This window comes from Leguminivora glycinivorella, chromosome 9, assembly GCF_023078275.1.
Source record: "Leguminivora glycinivorella isolate SPB_JAAS2020 chromosome 9, LegGlyc_1.1, whole genome shotgun sequence".
Classification (NCBI taxonomy): Eukaryota; Metazoa; Arthropoda; class Insecta; order Lepidoptera; family Tortricidae; genus Leguminivora; species Leguminivora glycinivorella.
This window is the reverse complement of record NC_062979.1, coordinates 25,148,466-25,169,265: the sequence shown is the minus strand read 5'-3', so window position 1 is coordinate 25,169,265 and position 20,800 is coordinate 25,148,466. Positions and strand designations below refer to the sequence as shown.

General features: G+C 39.2%; 1 protein-coding gene across 1 annotated transcript; it reads left to right on the top strand.

Moving 5' to 3' along the window:
- Nucleotides 1-16,157: 16,157 nt before the first annotated feature.
- LOC125229780 lies at nt 16,158-18,150 on the top strand. The gene is made up of 2 exons (XM_048134721.1): nt 16,158-16,899; nt 17,536-18,150. The coding sequence occupies exons 1-2, from the start codon at nt 16,165-16,167 to the stop codon at nt 17,869-17,871; spliced, it is 1,071 nt and encodes a 356-aa protein (XP_047990678.1). The 5' UTR covers nt 16,158-16,164; the 3' UTR covers nt 17,872-18,150.
- Nucleotides 18,151-20,800: the final 2,650 nt, after the last annotated feature.

Genomic DNA, 20,800 nt, shown 5'->3' with positions numbered 1-20,800 from the left:
GTCAAAAAGACCTCAGGATCGCCGCTTGGCGGAAAAAAATATTTACGAGTAGAAAACCCTCATTAATTGAATCAGATTGTTCCGAAATTGTTCTTGTACGGACTGGTTTTTAAAGCATATCACTGAGGGTCAATAACATCGAATTCGATGCAATCTCACGAGCGTTGTCGTGGACGTGCCCGAATCATAGTATTCTCCGTTTAACGAAATATCAGTACATAGTATGTGTTGTATTGCACGCGCAGGTCTCTCACCGCCGCGCAGGTGTAGTCGGACCATAACTCGACAGTATACAATACACGCTTGTACAAAAACTGAGGAACAGCTGTCTTTTTACGCTGTCACTAGTTCACTACATTTGGCGAATCTTCTAGCCAACATGTTTGCCCTTACTGCGGTGGCTCGCCTCTGCCTTTCTATGTCTTCCTGGTCTTTTAAACTGGACAAGATGTGACCAAGATATTTGACTTCGTGGACTCTCCGCAATTTAACTCCATCAAGCAAAAGAGGTGGTACATGTGTGGGCATATTGTGCTGCCTCCATGAGCATAAATTCAGACTTGTCCGGATTGTATGGCGTATCTCTCGCATTCTGCAAGTATCTTACGCATAGCTCCCACAGATGGTGCTAGTAGGACCATATCGTCTGCATATGCGATGTGATTTATCATTTGCCCATTGATGGAGCAGCCAACCTCGGTACTGGTCAAAGCCTGCGACAGCCCATCCATGTACACGCTGAAGAGAGCCGGAGACATACTGCCTCCTTGTCTCACGCCACAGTTTAGCCCGCTGGCTGTGGACAGAGTTGACTTCCATCTTACTACGTTCTTCTGCTGGGAATACCACTTCTCCAGTATCTTAATAATTGGCGTGGGCGCTTTCCGTTCCCCTAGTTTATTCCACAGCAATTGGTGGTCAAATACAACTCAAGTGGACTTTCTATCACTACAGTTGTGCCATCAAGATGCAGAACCAGGACCCTCAAAAAGGAAAATGTAAAAGGAAAATGTAGTGTGAGTGTGGCCTGTCACACTACAATGTAACTAATTCTGTTTTATTTTTCTAGTTTACTAAACTTCAAAATTTTACTGTATTTTATTTCTTCATTAGTAATAGTCAAATCGATGCAAAGTTAGCTTAGACAATTTTTAGATATCAAAGAAATTAAGATCGAATAGATAGCACTTTCAACCTAAAACTTTTAGCGTAAACTATTTTACCTTAACCAATCTACCAGACTCTTGGCTTCTCTATTTATAGATTTTTTTTTGTTTACCAAAGTAACCATTCGTCTTACTGACCTTTATTTGCACTAAAACTAAAGCAAAATAAATTTTATACAATGTTATATTGCAATATATATCATATCATGAAGTATTTTGCAGATATTTGTCCAAAAATATTGGCAAAACGCTACATTTTATACTTATAAATGCGTCAAAAATTAACCTTTTTTGACGCTTCATATCTCGAAAACTATTTGACGGAAATTGATAAAAAAGGTGTCAAACTGTTTAAAATTTAATGCGCTTTCAACATTACAAAGCAACTTTTGACCAAAAACGCATAGTTTTTTAATAAAAAAATAAAAACCAAAAAAAGTCCGATTTTTTTACTTTTTTTTTTAAATTACGAAGTTAGCACACTTTTTTTTTGCTTGCAAAATATAGTCTTACATTCCCCCAAGGACTCCAAATAACATACCAAAAATCCAGCTTTACATCACACTTTGTTTTTTTAGCCGATTTTCATGTAAGATTTGACCGGTGTATTACTGTTGCGCTCGTATTTTTGCGTACGTACTGGCAGAAGTGAGACGCACATTGTTTGAAGAATCATTATATTTTCAGCGCGAGTTCGAATGGACTGAACTGGTGTCTACGCATCAGAATAGTAGATATACAAGATATAAGAGTAGCTATAGATAAGTATAATGTTTTCACCCCACCGCTCTTAACCTTGACCGCTAAGCCCGATGTCTAACATACTTGTAAATAGTAGGTAGGTAATATACTTGTAAACATTGTGTGTTGGATGGCATGTGAACTTGCGATATTTTACCTACACAATGTGTTGTTCAATCGTCATCCTCCTTGCGTTATCCCGGCATCCCGATAACTAACCCCAAGATTTGATGTAGGCACTAGTTTTTATTAAAGTGTCTGACATCTGACCTTCCAACCCGAAGGGTAAACTAGACCTTATTGGAATTAGTCCGGTTTCCTCGCGATGTTTTCCATCACCGAAAGGCGACTGCCAAAAATCAAATGACATGTGAGACACATTCTATACAATGTGTTCGATGTAGCCTGATAATAAGCGGTTACCGTAGCACACTTTTGACTCAGATAAGGTATCTGTTTATTCTCAGGTACTTAGTATTTTAGTTCAACACCGACTTAGAACAAAATAAAAGAACATTATCGGATACGTATTAGGCTCAATACCAAGCAGGGATTAATCCATCTCATGTCACAGACTAATTTATACTTACGTGCTTATAGAGAATGTTTAATTTAAGTTCTTCAAAGAAGTGTCCTTTGAAGGAGAGTCAGTGACACTAAACTTTAGGCTTAACACAGCAAAAAAAAAATAATATTTACATATTTTTCTCTTTGAAACACTTAAATATGAATATAACTAGCTTTTGCCCGCGACTTCGCTCGCGTTATAAAGAGACAAAAAGTAGCCTATCGTCACTACTTTTAAAAAAACTTGTATCTTCTTCTGTCAATGAAAAGAAAATTTGTATTAAGTATGTATGGAATGCATATAGACTTACTTCGTTTTAACTTTGAGGAACAGCGTGAGATACGAGATTTTTTAAAAGTAGTGACGCTATGTCACTCTCTATTCCTTCAACTATCTCCACTTAAAAAATCACGATAATTCGTCGCTCCGTTTTGCCGTGAAAGACGGACAAACAAACAGACACACACACTTTCCCATTTATAATATTAGTATGGATATAGTCACGCCATACTACAAAAAAAAAAAACTATAGCTTATCCAATAAATTGTTTGGTTAACAATTACTCACCATTAATTTTAATGTGTACGAGTACCTAAATGGTTAAACAATTAAAATGTTTTTAACTACACGATGCTAACTCATGCGATTTCGTAATTAGTAAATAAGCGCTTGTAGTTTTCAACCACTTATTTTTATTTATTGCCAATTATTTTAGCATGTTTCTTCGGTTTATCGTTGCGACGAAAAATCGCATGAAAATAAGCTCAAATTAAAGTAATTCAGCTACAACACTTAATATTTTCAACAAGTAGGTCAAACGTGACTGAGTTCTCAAGTCGGCTAAGTCACTTAAAACATGTTTTGAAGGAGAGATACTAATATTATTATTATGGCATCCTATTACTCTTTGGGTTAAGAATTACAGAAGATGTTTTCTCTCTTGTTATTGAGCCCAAAATAAATTTAAGAAATATGATTATTATAACTCACAGTTATACCTGTATTTATAACCCCCAAAGCAAAAGAGACGGGGTGTTATACATATAACTTTGGCGTGTCTATCTGTCTCTCTGTGGCAACATAGGTTTAGAACGGGTAAACCAATTATTTGTTTTATTTTTGTTGAATGCTGAATTAGTCGTAAGTGTTATTAGCCACGTTGATGAAAATCAGTCGGGGATTTTTATTTAATATAAATATTGTATCGTGGTTATATTATCTCAAAGTATATTCCATACATTACATACATCTGGAATCGCAAGTTGTGCTAGACCGTCTGGGAGATAATGTGCTCCTCTCTACCGCGTCCGCAAACTTTTTCATTTATCCCAGTTAACTAATAGTCGCCGATTCATTTCACCCCGGCTGATTACAAAGTACTTCCTTTTGCCAGTTAAACGGGGCGTTCGGGTAGGTAAGTGGGGTAATTGCGCCCTCAGATCACTCACGTAAATTGCCCCAGTGCCGGCTGCCGGTATAGTGTTGGTAGTCGACTCATTTAGAAATAGAAATATTATGTATCTTACGAATTTCATTAATGTTCAGAACTGAACATCTCGATGGCAATAGGTAATGGAATGAATAATTTTTGTTTCATAATTTCAAGCCAAATGCAACAAAACTTCAGTCTTTTCAGTTTCTTGAAAAGTTCCCTTTTCTCGAAGTCGTCTCATTCTTTTTCTTACATTCTTAACTTAACTTTTGCAATTTTAACTCATTATTACTAATAGGTACTCGATTACGAACATAGATACCAATCGCGTAAAACATAATTTAAAAAAAAAACCGGCCAAGAGCGTGTCGGGCCACGCTCAGTGTAGGGTTCCGTAGTTTTCCGTATTTTTCTCAAAAACTACTGAACCTATCAAGTTCAAAATAATTTTCCTAGAAAGTCTTTATAAAGTTCTACTTTTGTGATTTTTTTCATATTTTTTAAACATATGGTTCAAAAGTTAGAGGGGGGGGGGACGCACATTTTTTTCCTTTAGGAGCGATTATTTCCGAAAATATTAATAATATCAAAAAATGATTTTAATAAACCCTTATTCATTTTTAAATACCTGTCCAACAATATATCACACGTTGGGGTTGGAATGAAAAAAAATATCAGCCCCCACTTTACATGTAGGGGGGGTACCCTAATAATACATTTTTTTCCATTTTTTATTTTTGCACTTTGTTGGCGTGATTGATATACATATTGGTACCAAATTTCAGCTTTCTAGTGCTAACGGTTACTGAGATTATCCGCGGACGGACGGACGGACGGACGGACGGACGGACGGACGGACGGACGGACGGACGGACGGACGGACGGACGGACGGACGGACGGACAGACAGACATGGCGAAACTATAAGGGTTCCTAGTTGACTACGGAACCCTAAAAACCGCCGCCTTTGGGGTTTTGGTGAAAGCTACTTGCGAATGGTGGATTATGTAGAAATATATAGAATGTAGGTATTTTTAAACCTCTTTAATTGCTTTAATTATTTGATGGCAACACAAATGAATATACGTATACCGTTAAGGTTTGAGGAGTTTTCTCAATTCCTCATAAATCCGATTACATAATAATATAAGAAATCGAAGCTTGACAAAATTTGACTTGAAAACTCAATATGTTCAACAAACATAACAAATCTCATAACAAATTAATGTCACTTAGGGTATGCAAAAACCGGTTAACTTAAAAAACCGGTTAATAACCGAGACTTTTCCTTCAAAACCGGTTAACCGGTTATTAACCGGTTTTGAGGATTTTTAGTAAATGGCCGTACTACGCAATAATTACCATTACCTTTAAGAATTCTGATGTTGATGATATCGTAGCAGGTATTACTTGCACGATGAAGATAATTTTTATCCAGTTTTTGGAAATTTGGTAAATGCGGAAATTGCTAAAAAAGGCTTGTGTGGTTTGAATGTGATTCGACAGTTGCGTTTTCTAGGCATGTAGCGAAGGTCTACAGCTCCCAGAGCCCCTAGTAATACAAGCAATTGATGTAAGAAAACCAAGATCTCGATTTTACCTTTCTTTTAAAAAATATAGTTTGAAATATACGGTAGACTCCGGTCGTCCGGTCCGTCGGTAGACAACGACGCTCAAGGGACCGCTGATATTACGTCGAACTAACCAGATGTAGATGTCGTAAAAACGAATTTCATTTCTTTTAATTAAAAGTAATATCTACATCTCTATTACTAAAACATTTCAATCAATAGGTTTATTTACAGGGTATTATTATCATCATAGTATTAATACCTTATTTTATTGTGACTTGTTTAGTTAGAAAAGTCCTTTTTAGTATGCGTACTTGCTCATCATTTGTAAGTAAAAAGCTAGTTTATACGCAATCGAAAAATACAAATTGGGTTCTATTTAGCTTATAATATTAGACCCGAGGCGAACAAATTGTTAAAATTTTAAAAGCAATACTCCAAAAAGTTACGTGGCCACAATGTAATCTTGCTACTTGTTGTAGGCAAGACAGGGAGTCATAATAAACGGATGTACTTTCATACTATCCATCATCGACTGCCTGCCCCTACGGTACCTAGAGGACCACCAGCTGCTTAGTGACCAACAATACGGTTTCCGTAGAGGCCGCTGGGCTGGTGATCTTCTAGTTAACCTGACACATCGTTGGGCACAGGCAATCGAGATGAAGGCATTGGCCGTTAATTTGGACATCGCGAAAGCGTTTGATCGCGTTTGGCACAGAGCACTTCTTTCGAAGTTACCATCCTACGGGCTTCCCGAGAGATTATGTGTTTGGGTGGGTAGCTTCCTGACAGACAGAAGCATAAAGGTCTTAGTTGACGGTAAATGCTCTGACTCCATGCCTGTGAATGCTGGTGTTCCCCAAGGCAGTGTGCTATCACCTACGCTATTCCTCTTGCATATCAATGACATCTGCAAACCAGAGGCATTCATTGTTATGCGGATGATAGTACGGTTGATGCTACTTACACCGGTCGCACCAATATCTCTCGGGAAAACGTCATCGAGAGCCGGAACAAACTTGTGTCTGAAATTGAGACCTCCTTGAAAGAAGTCTCTGAATGGGGTCGACTTAACTTAGTCCGATTTAACCCCACCAAGACACAGGTTTGCGCGTTTACCGCAAAAAAGTTAGAGTTTTTCGCATCACCCTTTTTTGAGAGCACTCCCCTCACTGCCACAGCCAGTATAGGAATTATTGGCGTTGACATTTCGAGTGCAGTCCAGTTTCGCGGTCATTTAGAAGGTAAGGCCAAACTGGCCTCAAAAAAGCTGGGTGTGCTCAATAGATCGAGACAGTATTTCACACCGGCCCACCGCCTTCAGCTCTATAAGGCGCAGGTTCGCCCACACATGGAGTACTGTTCTCATCTATGGGCAGGGGCACCTCAGTACCAGCTTCTCCCTCTGGACCGCATCCCACGACGAGCGACTCGAATTGTCAACTGCCAGCATATCTCCGATCGGCTTGACCCCTTGGCGCTGCGTAGAGATGTGGCCTCGCTCTGCATTTTCTATCGCATGTATAACGGGAAGTGCTCCGAGGAATTGTTCTGATTAATTCCCTACCGCTTCTTTCCGCCATCGCCCTAGGCGACAACATTTCCATAGCCATCATTTAGATGGCTGGCAGTCCTCAACTGTGCGTTTCTCCAGAATCTTCCTGCCCCGCACAGCTAAACTGTGGAATGAATTGTCGCCTGCGGTATTTCCGGACCGATACGAAATTCAAATCTTCAAGAAAAGAGCGTACACCCATCTTAAAGGCCGGCAACGCACCTCCAACACCTCTGGTGTTTCGGGTGTCCATGGGCGGCGGTGATCGCTTACCATCAGGTGACCTGTCTGCTCGTTTGCCTCCTATCCCATAAAAAAAAAACTATCACAAACGAAATCAAATAAATACCTGTGCTTATGTCGTTGTAAGAGGTTGGACGTTAGGTCTATGCAGAGTCGTAATATACTAACTGGACTCTACTGTATTGTATAAAATGTATAATTGAGTAGACTCGGGACTAATTTTTAAAATAAAATCATTACAGATAATAATGTTGTCAATGAAAAGTAACAAATAAATCTTTATTATTACAAAACATTAAATAATTACGTATTTTTGAACCTTTTAATGCCTAATTTTCCAAATTTTGAGAAATAAATACAGTTTCGGTTATTAACCGGTTAGAGACTATAAAAACCGGTTTTTAACAGCGGCCAAAAAGTCTCGGTTAACCGGTTTTTCGGTTAACCGGTTAACCGGTTTGCACACCCTAATGTCACTGTTCTGAACTTAAATGCATGCTGTTCTTATAAAAATATCAAAGTCACTATAAGTGTGCCGTTCAGATTTAAGGACTTCCGTTCTGATCTTCATCAGCAGTTCCACTGCACCAAATTTCACTGTTCTGGACGTAAGTGCATGCTGTTCTTATAAAAATACCAAAGTCACTATAAGTGTGCCGTTCAGATTTGAGGAGTTCGGTTCTGACCATCATCAGCAGTTCCACTGCACCAAATGTCACTGTTCTGGACGTAAGTGCATGCTGTTCTTATAAAAATACCAAAGTCACTATAAGTGTGCCGTTCAGATTTGAGGAGTTCGGTTCTGACCATCATCAGCAGTTCCACTGCGCCAAATGTCACTGTTCTGGACGTAAGTGCATGCTGTTCTTATAAAAATACCAAAGTCACTATAAGTGTGCCGTTCAGATTTGAGGAGTTCGGTTCTGACCATCATCAGCAGTTCCACTGCACCAAATGTCACTGTTCTGGACGTAAGTGCATGCTGTTCTTATAAAAATACCAAAGTCACTATAAGTGTGCCGTTCAGATTTGAGGTGTTCGGTTCTGACCATCATCAGCAGTTCCACTGCGCCAAATGTCACTGTTCTGGACGTGCATGCTGTTCTTATAAAAGAGCGTTTCTTTTTTGTCGCTACTTTTATGTAATGTGATATTTTTGAAAAAAAAAAAAATGCTATTTCTACTCAGAATCACTAGCTTTTTCAATCCTAGTAGTTAAAAAAATTGTCCCATACGATTTTTTCTTATTTTGTTACCATTTTCCGTACATGTTGTCTGGGGTAACAAAAGAGGAAAGTAACAAAAATGTATGGAAATTCTGGGACACTTTTTGTCTCCCGGTGAGATTGAAAGTAGGTACTCGTGATTCTGAGTACAATCGACCTAAAATTCCCTAAAAAAATCAAAATAAAAAAAATGGCAAAAAAAAAGAAATGTTAAAAAATACCAAAGTCGCTATAAGTGTGCCGTTCAGATTTGAGGAGTTCCGTTCTGACCATCATCAGCAGTTCTACTGTTCCGTACGTAAATGCATGCTGTTCCTTTAAAAAACACAAAAATCACCATATGTATGCCTTTCAGATTTGAGGAGTTCCCTCGGTTTCTGCAGGATCCCATAATCAGAACTGGGTTCTGAGAAAAATGGGACCAATCTGTATGCATTATACATTAAAAAAAAAACAAAATCGGTCCAGTAACGACGGAGATATCGTGGGCTACGACGGAGATATATGGCTCAACACTATGTTGGAATGGTTTCCTCTAAAATATAGCGGTCTGTTTGATAGGTTGTATGTGATTTCATGTGGGATTGGGTTAGGACGGCTCTTGACCCTTCAATGTTTACATAATTTACATTTTTAACCCCCAACGCAAAAACGACGGGGTGTTTGACGGGGGAGGATCGATCTAGAACGAAGTGTCGTGAAGAACTTAGTTACCTACATTTCATAGAGGACAACTTTCCGCTCAGTTTTAGAGATGTGAAAACTGAGACTTCGAAAGATCCTTTACTATGTAAAATATATGGGTATGTAATGTTTGGTTGGCCATCTAACGGTTTAAATGAAATTGAAAAACAATATTTTTCTATAAAAGAAAGCTTACACATCGACCAGGGGTGTCTCGTATGGGGATACAGGATTGTGATTCCCAAATCCTTACGTGAAAAGATTTTGAGAGATACACGATGGACACCCAGGTATCGTAAAAATGAAGCAAATTTCCCGTAACTACGTGTGGTGGGAAAACTTTTACGCCGACATCGAGCGCGTGGCGCATGAGTGCTTGGCGTGTCGCTCGCAGCGGCCCGTGGCGCCGGTGGCGCCCCTGCACTCGTGGTCGTGTCGTGGCCCACTCAGGTATGGTCTCGTCTACACATGGACTTTTTAGGACCATTTAATTCTGACTATTATTCATCGAAGTGTATTGAAGCGGAAAAAGTAAAAACCACTTCAGCGCCAGTCGTAATTGAGCATCTTCGGAAAATGTTTGCTCGATTTGGATTTCCAAAAAGAATAGTCAGTGACAATGGGCCTCCGTTTTCATCTTCGGAATTTGCCACATATTTGTTGCGTAACGGTATCAAGCATACTTTGATACCTCCTTATCACCCGGCCAGCAACGGGGCCGGGGAGAACGCGGTACGCTCAATAAAACGCGTATTAAAAAAGGCACAATTTGAAAACGAAGACCCACATGTCGCACTTAGTAGGTTTCTCTTCACCTATAGGAATGCAGAGCAAACTACAACCGGGCGAGAGCCCGCGGTCCTCATGCTGGGCCGGCGGCTGCGCGGGCGGCTGGACCTGCTGCGCCCGGACACCGCGGAGGCCGTGCGCGCCGCGCAGCTGACGCACGAGAGGCGCGAGGGCGCGCGCGCGCTTCGCGTCGCCGACCCCGGAGATAAGGTATTATTTAGAGACTATTCAAAGGCGGGGCCTAAGTGGCAGGAAGGGGTCGTGACAAAAAGATCAAGTCCTGTTTCATATGAAGTTAAAACCAGCGATGGGCGCATGCATAAGCGTCATGTCGACCAAATTTTAACAAGTAATAAATCAAATAAATAGTCTAAGGAAATCACGCCACTCGCTCAGTCAGGTACTTGACGAGTCACCGATGTCTCCTAATACAACGTCCCCGAGACCTCTGGACGACTTACATACAGAGGAGTTTTATGATAGTGAAGCGGCACACTCAGCTGAGCTAGCATCGCCGAGGGCGCCCCCGCGCTCGCCACAGCAGGTACCGGTACCGTCCGTGTCAGGACCTGATCGTCGTAGTCCTCGTTTAAAGCGCAAAGCTGCTTTGAAATGCCTAGAAAGGTTACAGAACGCTTAGTTGCAGTCGTTGCCCTTATAATCACTTATATCAATACATGTCAGTCATATCAGTTTTCCAAACGTATTCTTACCTAACTAATCTAACAAGTATCGCGTAATAAGGTATAACATAAATAAACCTGTACTGTTTAGATAATTCAACTTAATTTTAAATGGTATTCAATAAATGTACCTAATGCAAAGCAACCGATGTAAACAAACACCTAATACCTACTAAGATAAGAACATCAACAAGAAAATATTAGACCCATAAAATATGTTCCTTCAACTTAGAGTCAGTAGATTTAAGGTTCAATTTTAAATAATTATACGTTGAGTTACTTTAGGAATAACTAATATTCCTTTATTTGTAATATTTATGTTTTGACGTTGTGTCATTAGTAATAAGGCATATACTTAAGCACATGTTCCTTACGCCAATGGTTTTGTGGTCTGTTCCAGTGCATATTGTTTACGACTAGATTTCAACATCTGTTTGTTTTATCTTTTTATTACTGGCACCTACTTAGACGTAATACCTATCGAAAATGTTTTCATAAATGCTACTTACTATTTAAGTTAAGCATTAAACTATGTAAAACCTAAGTTAGTTTTCGTAGTTCTTATCAATATTTTATGTAAACCTTATACTTACCTAATAGTAATACCTACACGTGTACTTTCGTGTTATACATATGTGCCAAATATAAATCTCTAATTTTATTAGTAATATAATTAAAAGGGGGGAAAAGTGTTATGTATACGGGTTTACTATCTGTGCATTAAACGTCAGTCTATACCGGATCGTCTTGTTTCATTGACGCGCCTACCTACCTATCAATAACGTTTCCGTATTTTTCACCAGCATAATCATGGGATTTCTTCATTATCTTCAGCATAAAAACTCTTGACTTGACTTTAGGAATACCAGCTTTCTTTCCGCTTTCAGACCATCGTTAGGTATTTGCTAAATCTTGGCTACTATGAGGAATTCCGTAGCGAATTCCAGTTGTTCGGCCCAGCTTCTGATGTCGGATCGTGGGCGTATCATACCAGAACCGTTGTCAGGACCCGTTGTAGTTGTTTATGAGAGCTTTTCAATGAAATACCATGTCCATTTCACAGAATTTACTTCACAAAATCAATTACACATTAAATTACGTTATAGATTACATCCCGCCTATTATTTCGAGCAAACTGCCGGATTAGACCGAAGAATCTCCAACAACGCCAGCACTCCTCAACCATTTTCCCTGCAGCTCTATTGGCAGCCTCCAATCATCTGTTCATCATCTGTTTTTCGATTCTATTCTTTTAGACAGTAGCGTCCTCTGTGACGTTTTGGCAGAACTCAGTCGAATACCAGCCAGGTTGTACAAAGTTGTAAAACAAAAGTTTATAACAAAGTGTAAGTTTATAACAAAATCCCCATTGATGTAGTGAACTTGCCACTCGGCAAATTTAAGTCACATGTTAAGCGCTGTTTGCTAGGTAAAGCTTACTATACGGTAAATGATTTTATAAATGATAAAAATGCCTTTAAGCCAGTAGCTTGATTATGGTAGCAGAAGTTTGTAATACAACCGTACTAGTATCCAGTAAAAATGACACAGCGTAATTTTTCTCATGTGATTGTATTGTATCATTAGTTATGTTAGTAGGACGCTTAGAGACCTTATACACCTCTAAGATTTTTGTTTTCATTATATAGCGTAGTTATATAAAATTTATTTAAAGTATGATAGTACACTGACCCTTAGAGACCTTTACATCTCTAAGTCACGTTGAGCATGTAATTAGTTATGTATAGCTATACTAGGCATTGTTGCCCTCTTTAATGTCACCTACAAGCTTAATGTCGTGTTTCACTGTGTCGATTTTTCTTTTGTCAATTTGCTGTTAGCTTGAACATGTCATGCTCGCTTAAAAGTCTTTGCTTACGGTGGCGTGTTGATCGGGTCGCCACCTTCCCGAATGGAGGTTGAGGGAGGCGATGGCTGAGATACGCGTCATACTCGTGAACGGGTGCTGTTTGTGGAGACTGGTCTGTTTAAGCTTACCTGGGCTGTTACGAACTCTTTTAGTGTTTGTGGTCAAGTTAAATGTCAAAATATTTAAATTTATATTTTGTATTGATTGTTATGTTTTGTATGTCACTCCAGGAATAAATGGCGAAACGTTTCGCCATGACCCTTTACCGGCTCATTATTTATTTAGTTTCCTTCATCTGGCGACCGTTAAATAAGATGGAAATACTAAAAAAAGAACGTAGTGTAACCAGGAGGCTTTTTACAATCGCGAAAAGTGAAATTAACGCTATTCTAGAGTCGGCAAATATCGACGATATCACCGCGGCCTTCAATAAACTCCAGCTTCGAGCCGATTCCCTGTTCAACGTTGACCAGCGTATAAAAGAACAGTGGCTAAAAACGGACGAGATGACTGAAGAGGAAATTTACGAGGATTGCATGACCAGCGATAAGTATATAACCGACTGGGAGCGTATAAAAGTCATGTACGACAGCATTTCCCGGAAGAATGAACGCGTGAAGAGGTCTCGCAAGTCTAGCGGCAGCGATGTGTCGAATAATACAGATAAGTCTCATCAATGTTGTGAGAAGTCGACATGCAGTACAGCATGTCATACAAGAAGATTTCGCCTACCAAAATTTGAGTTACGCAAGTTCGACGGAAATTCTAAAAATTGGATTGGTTTTTGGTGTCAATTTCAGAAAATCCACGACGACGAAACAATTGACGACGGAGATAAGTTTCAGTACCTCTACCAGTGCACTGTTCCAGATACTCCAGCACGAGAGATCGTCGAGAGCTTTCCGCCGTCGGGAGCTAACTACAAGAAGGCTATTGAGCAACTGAAGTCCAGGTTTGCGCGTGATGAAATGTTGATCGACATTTATGTGCGTGAGCTCCTTAACCTTGTACTAGCACAAGCAAAAGGTAATACTTCTTATAAATTAGGCCACTTATACGATAAATTAAATACGCAATTATTAGCACTGCAAAGCTTAGGTGTCACTATAGATAAATATGCTGCTTTACTTTTCCCTTTAGTTGAGTCCGCCTTGCCCGAATCTGTTTTACGAGCATGGCAGAGATCCCATGCAACCGAGGAGAAAGGCGACGATCATCTGAACCGGCTTATGAAGTTCCTGAAACGCGAAGTCGAGTCGGAGGAGCGGATCCAGCTCGCGCGCAGCGGGATAGCATCGGGTGACAGTTTGCATAGCGTTCCTACTCAACAACCTACCGCGGCATGCTTTGTGTCCACGGAAGACGCAGGTAAGAGAATTTGTTGCGTTTGGTGTGAAAAGGCATCACATAGCAGCTTCGAGTGCTACAAGGCTAATAAAATGTCGTATGAGGCTAGGAAGGAAGTGTTAAATAAAAAAGGAGCATGCCTAATTTGTTTGAAACCGGGACATAATGCGAAAAAATGCAAGAATTTTACAAAATGCCTTTTCTGCTCCAAACGTCATTCTGTATTGATGTGCCCTGACATTAAAACGTCAAGTCAAATTGAAAACGTAAAAAATTCGAATGTTGGAACGTCAAACTTAAGTAACAACGTAACTCAATATAAGGCTAGTACCACACTGTTGCAAACGTTTATGGCAAATATTGTCAGCGATAATAAATGTATACAGGTACGATGTTTTATCGACTCGGGAGCGCAGAAGACATACTTACGTCGCGACATTATTGAAAGCTTAGGCTTGAAACCTATCGGTAACGAAATCGTGTCAAATTGCCTTTTTGGAGGAATAGAAACTGAAAAGGAACTGTTTCATACATACGCGATTACTTTAGGAAGCCTTGATAAAAAGTTTCAATGTACAATGACCGCGCGAGGGAAGTCAACGCTCTGTGGGTATGTTCCTCGTTTAAATATAAATCACGAGATGTTCAAAGAGTTGCAAAGGAATAACATCACGTTGAGCGACGTCGGCGACGCGGCCGCACCCGACATCGGGCTACTGATCGGCGCGGATCACGCAGGCGCCTTGCTCACTAAAAGTTTTCTGGAACTGAACAATAACCTCGTTGCGATTAAAACCAAATTCGGTTGGACTCTTCAAGGACCCATTATTACAAACGCATGCAGTGTCTTGACGAACGTAGTATTGGTGACTAATTTGCAGATATCAGAGCTTTGGGACTTAGAAACTCTTGGAATACGAGATCCAGCGGAAGTTGCGAATAAGGCGAAGACAGATACAGTCATAATGGATCAGTTTAGAGACTCGATCAAGATTAATGACGAAGGACGGTACGAAGTTGACTTACCGTGGAAACCAAATCATGGAGAACTCCTTGATGACAAACATTTAGCTGAAAAGAGACTGATGTCAACAACGCAGAAGCTAGAAAAGCTAAAAGAGTTTGGTAACTATGGACATGTCTTCGAAGATTGGTTAAACGACGGCATAATCGAAGAAGTTGATGACACATCGAAGCCTAAACACTACCTGTGCCATCACGCTGTCATTAAGAATACCAGCCTCACTACACGAGTTCGTCCGGTTTTTGACGCGTCAGCGCGAGATTACAACGGGAATTCGCTTAACTCGTTTCTAGAAAAAGGCTTGAATTGTCTGGAATTGATTCCAAAACTATTGATAAAGTTCAGAAAACATGCTATTGGGATAACGTCCGATATTAAAAAAGCATTCCTGCAGATATCATTGAAAAAAGAAGATAGAGAATATCTGTCATTCCTGTGGTGGAAGAATAATGAAAGGAAAGAGTTTATAACCTACCGCCATTGTCGAGTCGTATTTGGTGTAACTTGTAGTCCATTTCTTCTAAGTGCGACAATAAACTACCACTTAGAGAAGTACACCGAAGAGTTTAAGGATACAGCCAAACGACTAAGAGACTCATTCTATGTTGACAACTGTGTCATCAGTTTAGAATCGGAAGAAGAAGCCGAAACCTTCATAGAAGAAGCAAAAAGAGTTATGTCAGATGCGAAATTTGATTTAAGAGGTTGGGTGACTACCGTGTCGTGTGACGACCATGTCCAAATGTATAGAAACTATTTCAAATGAAAATAACTTGTCTGTACTCGGCCTTATGTGGGACGTCAATATGGACCAACTATTCTGTAACGTCAACTTCGCACATGGTACTGGCATAAAAGAAAACGTTACAAAAAGAAGTTTGCTCTCTATAACTCAGAAAGTTTTTGATCCTGTCGGCTTGGCATGTCCAGTGACACTTGTACCTAAGCTAATATTACAGAAAACTTGGAATTTACGCCTGAGTTGGGACAGTGAGCTACCTGATAATTTACAAAAGGAATTTTTGGAGTGGTCTAAACATATTCACTTGCTGAACGACTGCCGAATCCCACGTCGACTTACTTGTAAGCCTATAGACAAATGTGAAAACAGTCTGCATGTCTTTTGTCACGCAAGCAAGGTTTCATTTGCAACTGCTATCTTCTTACGAAGTGATTATGAAGGAGAAGTCACTGTACAACTAGTCCAAGCCAAATCGCGCGTGTCCCCAATCCATGAGGTCAATATACCGCGTTTGGAACTGATGGCAGCATTGATTGCTACACGGTTATATCTTCAGGTTAAACAAGCCTTAGATATGTCAAACTGCCGCGTTTTTTTCTGGACTGACGCAAGTGTAGCTTTTACCTGGATTACTACTGAAGGTGATTGGAACATATTTGTCAAGAACAGGGTTAAAGAAATCCGACAGCATACAAACGTGGAAGATTGGCGTCACTTACCAGGCATAATGAACCCTGCCGACTTACCATCTAGAGGCTGCAACGCCAAACAACTGCTGAAAAGCAAATGGTGGGAGGGACCTGCCTGGCTAAAAGCAAAAGAAAGTGAATGGCCTAAATCTCAATTAATCGTAGATGAGCGAGAAGTTAACAAAGAAAGTAAGAAAGTAGTTCTTGTTAACACTACTACAGACTATAGTACATTCCTGTCTTCGCTAACCTACTTCTCCAAATACACTATGATAGTGAGGATGGTAGCATGGATATTGAGATTTTCGTACAACTGTAAAAATGCAGAAGATAAACAGAGTGGTGAACTGACCTGTGAAGAGTTCCAGAGTGCTGAGAAGAGGCTCCTGAAGATTCTTCAGACCGAAAGGGCAGAAGTAGATCAAAAAAAGATGAACAATTTGAAGATGTTTAAAGACGAAGAAGGCTTACTGAGGATTCGCACTAAATTAGTTCTCAGCGACGAGCCTTCTGACTTTGTCTGTCCGATTTACTTGCCGGGCAAACATGTGATTATTCAAAGATTAGTTGCTTCCAAACATCGTCTTATGTACCATGCCGGTCCTACTATACTATTGGTAGCCCTCAGAGAGAAATACTGGATCACAGGTATAAGAAGACTCGTCAGCTCGACCGTCTCCAAATGCATACCCTGCAAGCGGCTCGCGGTGAAGCATGCTGATACACCTTTACCACCTTTACCTCGTGACAGAATAAAACCAGCTGCCGCTTTCGAAGTGACAGGTATAGACCTAGCCGGTCCACTTTTTCTGCGGTCGGGAGGGAAGGTATGGATAATTTTATTCACCTGCGCAGTTTACCGAGCCGTACATCTTGAACTTACCAAATCGTTGACGACAGAAGCATTTCTCATGGCCTTACGGAGGTTCATCGCGAGGCGTGGAAGAGTTGACACGATATACACTGATAATGGAACCAACTTCCACGGAGCTCATAACCTTCTTAAGGGTTTGGACTGGCAAAAGATTGCGGCCTATTCCAGCGTGAGGAACATTAAGTGGAAGTTCAGTCCTCCTGCAGCACCGTGGTGGGGGGGTTGGTGGGAGCGTTTGATACGTTCTCTCAAGGACCTCCTTAGACGAAACTTAGGCCAGAAGATATTAGCATACGAAGAGCTGATGACTTTGATGCACGATTGTGAGGCTTTGATCAATTCAAGACCTTTAACCTACGTCGCGGACAACTCCGATAAGCTAAAACCCATCACTCCCGCGTGCTTCACACAAGGGCTTCCTTCGAGCGAGATGCCGGACTTAGACCAGCTCGATCATGACTCACTCAACAGGCGCCTCAGGTATCTTCATAAGTTGAGGGAAGATCTACGAGAAAGGTTCAGGAACGAGTACATTGGGATGCTCATCCAGAAGGGCAAGGAGAGGGACTCTAATTTAAGGGTAGGTGATGTAGTTTTAATAGAGACAGACTCTAAGCGTATTAAGTGGCCTTTAGGGAGGATTGTAGAAACTTGCTGGTGCTGACGGTTGCATAAGAGTAGCCAAGGTACGCACTGCTGACGGACAGTATACACGAGCAGTTCAACGTTTGTACCCACTTGAAGTGCCATCAGATCAGACACAATGTAAGGAAGAGTTTTGGGCCTCTGCCCCAAAAGGTGGGAGGATGTTACGAACTCTTTTAGTGTTTGTGGTCAAGTTAAATGTCAAAATATTTAAATTTATATTTTGTATTGATTGTTATGTTTTGTATGTCACTCTAGGAATAAATGGCGAAACGTATCGTGGTAGTTTTCTTCCAGCTCATTAATTATTTAGTTTCCTTCACTGGGCCACATGTTTTGTTAGATTATTTAACTTTACTTTTGAGCGGATTGCGAGACACTACATTCGGTTCTTGTAAGAATTAAACTTAAGTAAGTAATGTCTTAAGGATGACACTAGAGACCATCACGTTGTCGTTTAATTTAGTTAATTTTAGCTTTTGGACACTTAGAGACTTTATACATCTCTGAGATTTTGATTATATTTTATTTTAAAATAGACTCCTTACTTTAATGACCTTGTTGTCGTTTGATTAAGTTAATGTTAGTTTTTTGGACACTTAGAGACCTTATACATCTCTGAGATTTTGATTATATTTTTAAACTTAATTTGTAACCTTGATTGGCCCTTATTTGTAAACTTGATTTGTTCTTTAATGATTGACAACTAGAGACTTGTACATCTCTTGAAATGTGTAATTTAGCTGTTCATTTTCTGTATTTTTTTATTTTTTTTTTGTATTATTTGACAAAGGTTTTTACTTTTAAATATTTTAATTTTATAAAATTTGACTCTTGGAGACGCTATACATCTCCATGGATTATTTGATTAAGTATATTTTTACTTGTAATATTCAGTCTTTTACAACTATTGAAGTATTATAGATTTCTTTTATCTTTGTATCTGTTTGCACTTTCTTTATGTATTGATTATAGTTAGTAATAATATGACATTTAGAGACTTTATACATCTCTAATTCTATATCAGTGTATAGCTACTTTGCTTAATGATTAATATTTTTAGTTAATATTTCTATTAATTTCATTTGTTTAACTTTAATGAATACTCTGTAATGTTGACATGTAAAAGTGCCCCCGTGGCCTATTTGCTGAATAAATGATTTTGTATTTTGTATTTATAACCCTTGTTTGCTCTATTTGTCAAATATAGCGTCATAAAACGTATCTTAAACCACATTTTGGTCATTCTCCGACATATATATTAAATATTTATTGATTATTTATATATTTATTAATATATACTGCGTGTTAGACTAAGGAATGAAAAATGTATTGTTATTATTTTGTAGTTTTTGTATTATGTGGATGTCTACCGTCTCAAACTCTCCCTCAAATGCTCAAAGGTTAACTGGAAGAGATCCCTTAAAGGGATAAGTTCGCCTTTGTACTGAAACTTTTTATTTTAAATATTATGTGCTGTATTATTTTCCTGTACAATAAAGTGTTTACTTACTTACTTACTTACTTACAATAACCCAGCATTGTATTAATGCCTTCCTACTTGAAAAATAAATATTTCATTTTCATTTTTGCTCTTCATTTTTCTAATTGGTCGAATGTACTTCAGCAGAGGATCAATGATCAAATACCTTCCGTCTCAGTCTACAAGGCATTGACGATCATAAAATAAATAACATCCTTTGAGTTGTTTTAAAAAAATATTTCCACATTTTCTCAAAGCCTTTTTTCCAGGAACTTAGATATTGGATACCTTTGAAATAATAATTAGGAATTTTCTCCGGTTCCTTGCTTTATCATTTAAGTAAAAACAACTTGATATCACAGAGAAAATTTTGCTTCAACATTTCGATAAGGTTTTGACTTTGACCATTTTACGTCAACTATTCAAAATTTACCTTCCTGTATAGTGACGGGTTAAGAATTTCCTCCGATCGGTGTCGTAAAATAAATATATAAAATAAAAATATTTTTATTGACATAACTACCAACACAAATACATGAGAAAAAATTACAAACAAAAACGATAAAACTTAAACAATGTAGCAAGAAATAAGAAATAAAAATAATAAAAAACCTAAAATTTATATTAACTACATCTTAAACTATATTTACAATTACAAACGTCGCCTGTGGGGTATGAGCTTTACAAAAGCGACTGCTATCTGACGTTCCAACCCGAAAGGTAATCTAGACCTTATTGGGAGTTTGGTTACTTTAGTTTCCTTACTTTTTTCCGCCAAAAAACGACTGGCAAATATCAAATGACATTTCGCACATATTTTTTTTAATTAGCCTCTTTTGTGTCCCACTGCTGGGCAAAGGCCTCCCCTCGCTTTCTCCACTCGACCCTGTTGTTGGCATTTTCCCACCATTTTGGGTAGAAAGCGTCCATGCGTTCGCACATAAGTCCCCAAAAATTCATTGGTATAGGTACGAGCCGGGGCCCGAGGTTCGAACCCACGACCTTTAGATTGAAACATGCACTTTCTTACCGCTAGGCTACTGACGCTTCAGATGCCTCAAAGGTCGTATGCAGGGTGGGCGTGTAACAAAAGCAAAAATTTAAAACAGGGACTTGCTTAAGTAATACGGTTATTGCAACGTGGTTTTAATGTTAGAAAGTTTTGAAATTAGGTGAAATAGTGATTTAAAGATACGATTAATAATTAATGAATTTTCGTATAGCGATACTGTCACTTAGCGGTTGTAAGATATCTTGGTAAACCCACATTTTAAATTGTTAGGTAACACAGAATCGGACTGCAAGAACAGTGGGCCCTATTCGACACGAGGAAGAAATGCCATCCTATTTATAGCTTAAGGTTTTCCTGCAAATTATACGACGATTACATAATATCTCAAGCGTATCATCTATTTATATCCTGGTGGGTAAATTTGGTGTTTTAATATTAGGAATGTATAATGGA

Coding starts and splice junctions, on each gene's coding strand:
- LOC125229780 (XM_048134721.1), top strand. CDS start 16,165: ATGGCAGCATTGATTGCTACACGGTTATATCTTCAGGTTAAACAAGCC. Junction 16,900..17,535: donor ATGTGATTATTCAAAGATTA/GTTGCTTCCAAA, acceptor CACGATTGTGAG/GCTTTGATCAATTCAAGACC.